Genomic DNA, 9,169 nt, shown 5'->3' with positions numbered 1-9,169 from the left:
TAACTGACTTCTGCCAGCCAGGGGTCCAAGGACTCTCAGATCCAGTCTAGGAGGGACGTGCAACAGACACCGCCCGCGCAGACTTGGAGGGGGCTGGGGCTGGGGGCGGGGACAGGGGAGGGGCGGGGGCTCGGGTGCGACGCCTCCTTCAGCACCGCGGACAGCGCCCACACAGTTCCGGGCTCTGACCCGCGACAGCGCGGGCGGCCGGGGAAGCTGCGGCCGTCCGGAGACTTCCCGCTCGGGACCAGACTCCGCTGCGATGCTGCTGGAAACGGAGCTCGAGCAGGACCGAGATAGGCCCGGGGCCCCCGCCGCGCACACCCTCTGCACCTTCGGGGGTACTCGGGGTAAGAGCTACTGTAGAAGCTCGGGGTAGAAGCTGCCTGGACGGCCCAGGCCTGCGGGAAGGAGGAGAGGGGAGCAGGGCAGGAATGGCTACAGGGTGACTGCAAGAGGGACAGGGAGTGACCACAGAACCTCCCGACTGCTCGGCTCCCCAAACCGCCCCGTCCTATGGCAAGGAATTTCTGGCTGCCTCTCCCCCTTCACTGTCCTCCCCAGGGGCCATTCCATGGCCACGGACGTTGGGAGATAATAGAGGCATTGTTGGCGGGCCAGCCAGATGCCTGGAGCGTGGGGCCGCCCCTTACCCAGCCCCACCGCCGCTGCCGCAGCTGACACTCAACGGCCCACACCCCGTGCCCTGGCGCCCACTCTGCCCAGCAGGGCATGCTGGCCCTCCTTGCAGAGTGGCGCTGGCAGGAGGTCTGTGTATGTCCACATCCTCCTTCAGCCCTTGGTCCTCATAGCTCGCGTACCAAGCACAGATGCAGGTGAACGGGGTCACTGTCCTCTGGCTGAGGGCTGGGGAACCGTGAGGCTCGCTGATACCAACCCACTGGCTTCCCAGCACTTCCCAGGGCCGCCCTGCAATGGCCATACAGGCCTATGCCCACGCCTTGGGCCTCCTGCAGAGAGAAAGGGGTGTCCTGACCGTTGGGGGCCAGGGCAGCTCCACGGGTTCACCTGGGCAGCTCCACGGGTTCACCTGTGCGCACTGGGGCAGGATGCCGGGAAACCAGGCGCCAAGAGGTTTTGTGCACGCCGGACCAGGGCGCTGCAACGCACAGCTCCGGGCTCAGTCCACCTGGCCCGGTCTTGGCTGCCTATCCAGGCTGAATCCAGGCAGCTTAGCTCCTGAGAGTTACCCCTCCACGGGCATTTCCAGCCATGGCGCGGATGCCCACGTTGCTGGAGGTCCCGGGTGGCGTCTGGCTCAGGGAGCTGTCTCTGGGATTTAGTGGCCTTCTGCAGCCGGACGTGGTCTCGAGGCCTCTTGGCTGTGAAGCTCCCGAGGCCAAACTTCAGGGGGAGGAGAACCCGGCTCCCTCCGGTGCCCGCACCCCACCTCTTGCGGCGCCCTGGGGAGGCAGCTGCAGGGTAGGAGCCAGCGCCAAGGGCAGCACCGACCGGTCCTGCCCCGCGGCCCAGGCCCAGCCCGCGCACGCCCGCAACCCCGCCCCGCGCCGCGGCCCCGCCCCTGCGCTCCGCCCTCAGCCGCGAGGCTCGGGTCGGGCTGCCCGCGGGCGCAGCGACCAGCAGCGCGGGAGCGATTCAGACTCTAGCCGGGTCCCCAGGCATCGCGGGGCACAGGGGCGTGGTTCGAAGGTGGTGGCCCCATGGAGGCGCGCGCAGAGCTGGACCCAGCGCGGGAGTCGGCGGGCGGCGACCTGCTCCTGGCGCTGCTGGCGCGGAGGGCGGACCTGCGCCGAGGTGGGTGCGAAGGTGGTGTGCAGGGCCAAGCGGGCAGCGCTCGGGGTACAAGAACCGCCCCGGGCCGGCGCGGAGTCCCCACGACGGCTGTGTGCTTGTGGAGGCTCCCGCGCTCCAGGGACGAGTCCAGAGTGTCAGCGGAGGCTGGTCTGTGTCCCCCACGCTGTCCAAGGTCCCACAGCCGCACCCGCGCGCACCTGCCAGCCACCGCGTGCTGCTGGCCAGGCCAGTCCGCGCAGGAAGCCCGACCCAGGGCATGGTCTCAGTGGCCCCAGTGTCCACTCTGCGCTGGGAGCGGGGACTGGGGCAGCGGAAGGGTTCACACTGCGCGCCGAACCCTTCCCGCTTAGGAATTTATTTTCTGGGTTCCTGGGAGGGGCTGGAGGGAGAGTGGGGGCGCTGGAGGGAGGGAGCTCGACAAGGGCGCAGCTGGAACAGAGATGGGGGCTGAGGTCTCCAGGCAGGGTGAGCGGGACGCGAGGCCTCGAGGATCGCTGGGATCGCGGGTGTGCGGGAGCCGCACAGCTTTTGCCCGATGCGGGGTTCGTGGCCGCCTTCCGGGCGCTGTCCGGACTACGGTGCTGAATCCGCGCTGCGCGGGCAGCTCGGCTCCGATCGGGTGTCGGGAGCGCGGGAAGTCGCTGCTGGTGAGGGGACCCTGGGTGCACAGCGAGTCTTCGTGCTCCTTATGCGAACCCATGGCTTTGCCTCATGCGGGCCATGCATCCATCGCAGAAGCTCTCCAGCCGAGCAGGACCGAGGTTTCCAGGGTCTCCTTCCTCAGCTGGAAAGAGCCCTTCCCGAGTCCTCCCAAACCTGGGTGCGGGGCTGGAGCTCACAGTGCACCGCCAAGGATGAGAGCACAGCTCAGGGGCCCACATCCGGATAGGTCCCGGCTCCTGCGCACCGCTGCCCCCTCTTCCAGACTGGTGTTAAATTAGCAGTGTCTTCAGACACGACCACCTGGAGAGGCCCCTGCTGACCCCTCAGGGCTCTCTTGGGCTTCCCCAGTGCCTGTGGGCTCTCTTTGGAATGCAGAGGTGAACCATCCACTGTACACCCTGGCACCGGTGCCCGGGCCACGCTAGCCTGCTCATAAGTGCCCTGCCACTGGCCGGATGGGAAGGACGTTGGTTCTACCCTGGACACCTGCAGACGGGAGCACCAGGCGGGCGCCCTGCTTGCTGGGCATCTCACAAGTGAAGCCAAGATGCTTAATGGTCTGAAGGAGGTGCCTCAGGCCCCACCTGGGCCGATCTCGAAGATGTGCTTTACCGGGTTCCCTTCCAGAGTGGATCCAGGCTGGAGTGCACACTGAGCCCAACACACGTGCCCCTTGCTGGACACATCTGTACTTGGCAGCCCTCAGCCTCACAGCATGGCTGGGCACAGGACAGTGCCCCAACACATTTTTGAAACTGTTTTGTTTTCCTTAGCTGCCACCTGGCCAGGGACAAGTTTCAGTCCCTTCCTGCCCCTGGGAAGCCAGGCAGCCACTGAGGCAGGGAGCACGTGCAGTGACAGGGGTTGCTGGCCACTCTGGGTCCTGAGGGCTGGCGAGGAGGTTGGCTCAGCCTCGGAGAAGGCCAGGGAGCTCTTGCGACCCAGTCTCTTCTGTGCCCACAGAGATCCCGCTGTGTGCAGGCTGCGACCAGCACATACTGGACCGCTTCATCCTGAAGGCGCTGGACCGGCACTGGCACAGCAAGTGCCTCAGGTGCAGCGACTGTCACACGCCGCTGGCCGAGCGCTGCTTCAGTCGGGGCGAGAGCGTCTACTGCAAGGACGACTTCTTCAAGTGAGCCTCGGGGCAGGTGGGGAGGAAGCAGAGCACAGCCGATGGGGCTGTGCCTCTCCCACTCCCCCAGGGGCACCTGAGGCCCAGCCAGATTGGGGTGGGAGCTGGGGAGCACCCTGAGGGTGGCTTGTGCCTGGCCGGGACCTCAGCAGCTGCTAGGGGGAGGGAGTGACTTACTCCATAAACCGCAGAAGCAGCAGTTAAAAAAGCCAAATTTGCGGAACGCTGCTAGACTCACTCCCTCCTCACCCGGGCCCATTTCCCTTTTCCACCTGGAAAGCTTTATATGCAGATCAGGGCACCGAGGGCCCCCAGGCTGCGGGTTTAGGGTTTTACTGTTAAGGTCTCTATCAGCCCCGTTTGCAGGGCCTAAAGACTCCCAGGAGAGTGGGCAGAGGGTCCAGCATCCAGCACGGCTCCTTCTCCCGCCTTCCTCCCTCCTTCTGCCTGTCGGCCAGCCTGTCCCTTTCAACCTTTGGTTTCCCCAGCTTGATGCTGGGCCCGCCAGGCTTTGGGGCTGCAGGCTGCCCCAGGTAGCCCCGCTCCTCCGATTCAGTCCCACCAAGCAGTGCCAGTGGTGCCTGAGGCTCTTACCTCGGGCCAGGCTGGACGACCGCTGCCCAGTGCCAGCCCCACCGGGCCATGCTCCGAGACCCGCTCTGGGCGAAAGAGCTGCTGACTGAGCCTGTGCATCCTGCAGGCGCTTCGGGACCAAGTGCGCGGCATGCCAGCTGGGCATCCCGCCCACGCAGGTGGTGCGCCGTGCCCAGGACTTCGTGTACCACCTGCACTGCTTTGCCTGCGTGGTGTGCAAGCGGCAACTAGCCACGGGTGACGAGTTCTACCTCATGGAGGACAGCCGGCTGGTGTGCAAGGCAGACTACGAAGCAGCCAAGCAGCGAGGTGGGCGGGGAGGGGGTGGCGGGGGCTGCTGGGAGCTCCTCACCTTCAGACCTTCTCCCGGCTCTCAGAGGTCTGGGTGTGGTGAGAGGTTGGGGCTGGGGAAGTAGGGGTGCCTGGATGCCACCCCGAGTCAAGCAAGGATGACCAACCTGCTGGCTGATGGGGGAAGCAGTGGGGACCTGCGGCTCAGTGCACCTCATTCAGGTGTCTGGATTAGGTGGTTAACACTGTGCTCTGAGTTCTCCTCTCACATGGCTGCAAAACCCTGGCCTCAGACTCCGGGGAGCAGAGGCCCTGAGACGGGGCCTTGACCCCAAGCCCCTGTCTCTCCACTCCCTCCACTGTGTATGTGCGTCTTCTCCACTTTTTTCCAAGCCCACAGGCTGCAGGGAGTATCCGGGTGGGCCTGGGGACCAGGGGTACAGGGGTAGGCATTTGGGGTGTAGTGTGTGGGGACTGGGGCAGGTGGCCTCACCTCTCTCTCTCTCTCTCTCTCTCTCTCTCTCTCTCTCTCTCTCTCTCTCTCTCTCTCTCTCGTCCGGTCCGGTGCAGAGGCTGAGGCCACTGCCAAGCGCCCGCGCACAACCATCACGGCCAAGCAGCTGGAGACGCTGAAGAGCGCGTACAACACCTCGCCCAAGCCCGCGCGACATGTGCGTGAGCAGCTGTCCTCTGAGACCGGGCTGGACATGCGAGTTGTGCAGGTCAGCGCTCCTCCACCGCTGCGCCAGACATTAGGGTCCCCTTCTGGGAACCCTGCATAAAGTCCCCTCAACACCTCCATCCCTCAGGTCTGGTTCCAGAACCGCCGGGCCAAGGAGAAGAGGCTAAAGAAAGATGCTGGCCGGCAGCGCTGGGGACAGTACTTCCGCAACATGAAGCGCTCCCGTGGGGGCAGCTCCAAGTCCGACAAGGACAGCATCCAGGAGGGGCAGGACAGTGACGCTGAGGTCTCCTTCAACGGTAGGACTGGGCCCCGCCTCTGCCCGGGAGCTGGTGATCGGGAAAGATGTGGCTGCCTGGGTTGCCTGAGGCCAGGGTGCCGGGACTTCCTACATGGCTCATGCTCCTGGCTTTCACCTAGAGACCCAGTCCCTCCCCCAGGCCTTCGGACTGGCCGCTTGGGACAGGACCCTCCTAGTGACCCAGCTTGCCCCTGAGCTGGGCACCAGCCTAGCACCTGCTCCCTAGGGGATAGCCCAGTCTCTCTAGCCACAGCCCTGTATAATTTCAGGGGGCAAATGGCAACAGTCTGGGCTGCTTGGATTTGGGAAGGAGAGGGGCTCCTTCGTCCTGGGGTCTGCATGCTGGGTCATCCACACCAGAACATACTCAGCCCTGACGCCTGCCACCTGCTGGGGCCCAAATTTCCCGTCTGTAAAAAGGAAGGTGGTACCCGTACCCCGACCCCAGAGGAGCTGTCTTGGGGATCATACTGCTCCATGGCCCGGCTGCTCGGAATCTGACCCAGGCGGGGAATCCACATTCCGTAGACTTCTGCCTTCGGTCGGGGTGGTAGGCTGGAGGGCTGGGGAGTACGCAGGGCTGCCGTGAGTCCCACAGGCGGAAGAGGCTCCTGGGATCCTGTGCCCACTGAACCACCGGGCTGGACTGAGGGAAGGGGCTGATTGTTGCTCCCCACTTCCCTTGCAGAGGAGCCCTCCCTGGCCGAAATGGGCCCCACCAACGGTCTCTATGGCAGCCTGGGGGAGCCCACCCCTGCCCTGGGCCGGCCCACGGGAGCCCTGGGCAGCTTTGCGCTGGAGCACGGAGGCTTGGCCGGCCCGGAACCCTACCGAGAGCTGCGCCCAAGCAGCCCCTATGGCATCCCCCAGTCTCCTGCGGCCCCGCAGAGCCTCCCCGGCACTCAGCCCCTGCTCTCTAGCCTGGTATACCCCGACACCAGCCTGGGTCTTCTGCCCCCGGGCGCACCAGGTGGCACCCCGACCATGAGGGGGCTGTCGGGGAATGGACCCAGCTCTGACCTGTCTACGGGGAGCAGCGGGGGTTACCCCGACTTTCCTGCCAGCCCGGCCTCCTGGCTGGACGAGGTGGACCATGGTCAGTTCTGACTGAGGCTGCAAGCGCCACCCAGCACTGCACGGGAGGGTGGGCGGCGCTGGCCACCCCAGGACCTCAGATGGCAGCCAGATGAGGCCGTCTCGGGAGGGCTGGAGCCTGCGGAGCCTGCAGATCCCGCCTTCCGCCTGACCCTCCTCGGCTGCTCGGGCCGGCGCCCGGCTCCTCCCGGGAAGGATGTAGCTGTGGCTGCCCAGAAGCTAGACTGTGGCTGCGTTTTGCAGGCGACGCCCCCTCGCCCTCATCTTGAGTGTCTGCAGCTGCTCGGACCTGCAAGGCCCAGGGCTGGCCTCTGTCCCACCGCTACTGCGCTGGGCTGGAAATGCTTTAACATCTGACAGTAAAGATGCTAATGACTGTGTTTTCATTCCCCTGGCTCCTAAGCTGCTGAGTCGTTGATCCTTGACCCCCAGAGGTCAGAGATCGGGCTTGCTGGTGCAGGCTGCGGTGGGAGGGGCCATGTGGATCCTCTGTTGCCCGAGATAAGACCCCGGGGGTCCTTTCCTCCCCAGGGTTCTGGGGCCTCACTGGAGCCCCTGCTCCTCCTCTCCTGGATCTCAGCAGCCCCAAGGTGGTCCTGAGTACCCTGTGGAGGATGTGGGATTCCCAGGGTTCCTGGTGGGCCCAGATCCCTCCTTTCCCCTTGGTATTGTCCAGGCTCCACCGAGGACTCAGGTGCCAAACAGCCGGCCCTCCCCAGGGGAGGTGTGCGGGCGGAGCTCCCCCACTGTGGATGCTGGGAGGCGCCTGCAGCCCCAGCACTAGTCCAAGTCATTCCCCAAAGCAAAATTGGGGCTACCTGTTGGTTCTGTGACCGTCCTGTGACTTTTATTTATTCTCTGGTGATCAGCTCTTTTTTTTTTTTTTTTTTTTTTTTTTTGTGTCTTTTTCCTTTTTATCGGTACCGGGGATTGAACTCACGACTGCCTGCTTGCAGGGCAGGCGTTTATGCCGCTGAGCTAAATCCCCAGCCACAACCATGGTGACCAGCTTTTTCCAAGACTTCAATAAATTGGTCAGTTGCAGTCTCCAGTCTCGGGAAGGCTGTTTTTTGCAGGGCTGGGGTGGGGGCCAGGGAAGCAGGAGTCAGTCCTCGGATAGATGGGGGGGGATGCTGACCCTTGCTGGGGCTGGGACTTGATGCAGATCTGGGTTCCTGCGTGCCCTGGCAGCGTCTCTGCTCTCTGTCCTTGGTTGTCAGAGAGCTGGGACCTCAGGGTGCTGCCCAGGGTGGGGGGCCCTGGATACTGATATCCACCTGTGCTGGTGTCCAGGATCCACCAGCCCACTGTGGCCCAGGCCAGGCCCAGCCCTCTGAATGCGGCTCTCCTTACAGATAGGACAGCAGCGACTGACCCCAAAGGGAGACCTAAGGCGGGAGTCAGGCTGGCCGGACTTCTTTGGGGCAGGAGGCTGGGCCTACTCTCTGAGTATCCCCAGGTCCAGCCACCTTTTTGGACAAGATTGATGGGGCCCACAGCCTGCCTGGTCTCAAGGCTGGCCCAGGCTGGCCCACAGCCTTCTCCCACGGAAGGGAAGGAAAGGAGAGGAGAGGGGAAGGGAGGGGGAGGGAGGGGAGGGGAGATGGAATCGGCTCCATCCTGGGTAGGGGGGGATGGGAGCCCGAAGGAGGAACTGGGCCAGAGGGCTCCGAGGATCCCACAGAGACAGGTCCAAGCCCCGCCTCTCACCCCCCCCACTGCGGGGGCCCACTTCCCCGCAGTGGGGCACAGGGGAGGAGGCACAGGGGAGGAGCAGGGGGAGGCTGAACACTCTGCCTGCAGGGCAGAGCTAGGGTAGGCCTGGGCACAGAAGCAGCCACTTGGCTCCCCACAGGGAGGGAGGGGACCACGGGAGGCCACTGGGCGGGGTGTGGGGCACTGGGTACCTGGAGACAGTGACATGGAAAGCGCCCAGCATCTTCACAAGCCTGGGCAATACAAGCACAGAGGGCAGAGACTGCAGTGCCCAGCGAGGGTAATGTAAACGCCCACCCAAGGACAGAGGCTTGGGCTGCTGGATTTCATGGGTGGGGGTGGGATCAGGCAGCTGGGATGAAACAGAGCTGTCCTCTCTCCCCCCATCCCCAGGCCCCGAAGGCTCTGACTGGTAACAAGTGCTGAGTGTCCCCTGGAGGCTGCCTCTGCACAGTGCCCAGTAGGCTCCCAGGAGGGGTCTCAAGGCCGGGGCTTCCCCCCATCCAGTGCAGACTGAGTTACTGGGGTGGGAGGGTCAGTAGGGTCCCAGCCTGGTCCCTGAGCGCCCACCTGTGACAACGTTGCCGGCCTCAGTTTTTCTACCTGAATGGTACATTTATGGTCTGAGCAGGTCTGCGGCAGGAGAGGGAGTGAGTCCCTGGGCAGACACTCAGCTGTGACTCCAAGGCTCCCTCATCCTGCAGCCCTAACCTGGCATAGCCCCTAAGGCAAGGTCCCGGCCTCCCGTGGCCTGGGGTCTCGGGGCTGGGACCTGGTATGGAGGTGGGGCATTGGTGGTCACAGTGGACTTGGGACCACAGCTGACAGAGAGAAACCTGGAGGTGGTCCTGAGGGTTGCAGGTCCTGCCCTGGTTTTTCCCTTTCTGCTGACTGCCTTGGTGGAGAAGCCCCACCC

The 9,169-nt window shown here is 64.4% G+C and overlaps 1 protein-coding gene across 2 annotated transcripts; it reads left to right on the top strand.

Moving 5' to 3' along the window:
- The first annotated feature begins 157 nt into the window (after positions 1-157).
- Lhx3 (LIM homeobox 3) lies at positions 158-7,581 on the top strand. Of its 2 annotated transcripts, none has more exons than XM_063244374.1 (6): positions 158-350; positions 3,403-3,574; positions 4,275-4,477; positions 5,030-5,181; positions 5,269-5,440; positions 6,131-7,581. In XM_063244374.1, exons 1-6 carry the CDS (start codon positions 263-265, stop codon positions 6,547-6,549), a joined length of 1,206 nt encoding a protein of 401 aa, XP_063100444.1. In that variant the 5' UTR covers positions 158-262; the 3' UTR covers positions 6,550-7,581. The 2 variants fall into 2 exon arrangements, with proteins under 2 accessions (XP_063100444.1, XP_003473166.1); XM_003473118.2 differs by having other exon boundaries at positions 190-1,776.
- Positions 7,582-9,169: the final 1,588 nt, after the last annotated feature.

Source organism: Cavia porcellus, unplaced genomic scaffold (assembly GCF_034190915.1).
Source record: "Cavia porcellus strain 051 isolate PalLab524CR breed Dunkin Hartley unplaced genomic scaffold, mCavPor4.1 scaffold_49, whole genome shotgun sequence".
Classification (NCBI taxonomy): Eukaryota; Metazoa; Chordata; class Mammalia; order Rodentia; family Caviidae; genus Cavia; species Cavia porcellus.
This window is presented reverse-complemented; position numbering and strand designations above follow the sequence as displayed.

What these genes read in the sequence shown, in the direction of transcription:
- Lhx3 (XM_003473118.2), top strand. Translation starts at nt 1,683, where the DNA reads ATGGAGGCGCGCGCAGAGCTGGACCCAGCGCGGGAGTCGGCGGGCGGC. An exon ending in TGCAAGGACGACTTCTTCAA is followed by an intron (nt 3,575 to 4,274) that starts GTGAGCCTCGGG and finishes TGCATCCTGCAG; the next exon opens with GCGCTTCGGGACCAAGTGCG. An exon ending in CGCTGAGGTCTCCTTCAACG is followed by an intron (nt 5,441 to 6,130) that starts GTAGGACTGGGC and finishes CTTCCCTTGCAG; the next exon opens with AGGAGCCCTCCCTGGCCGAA.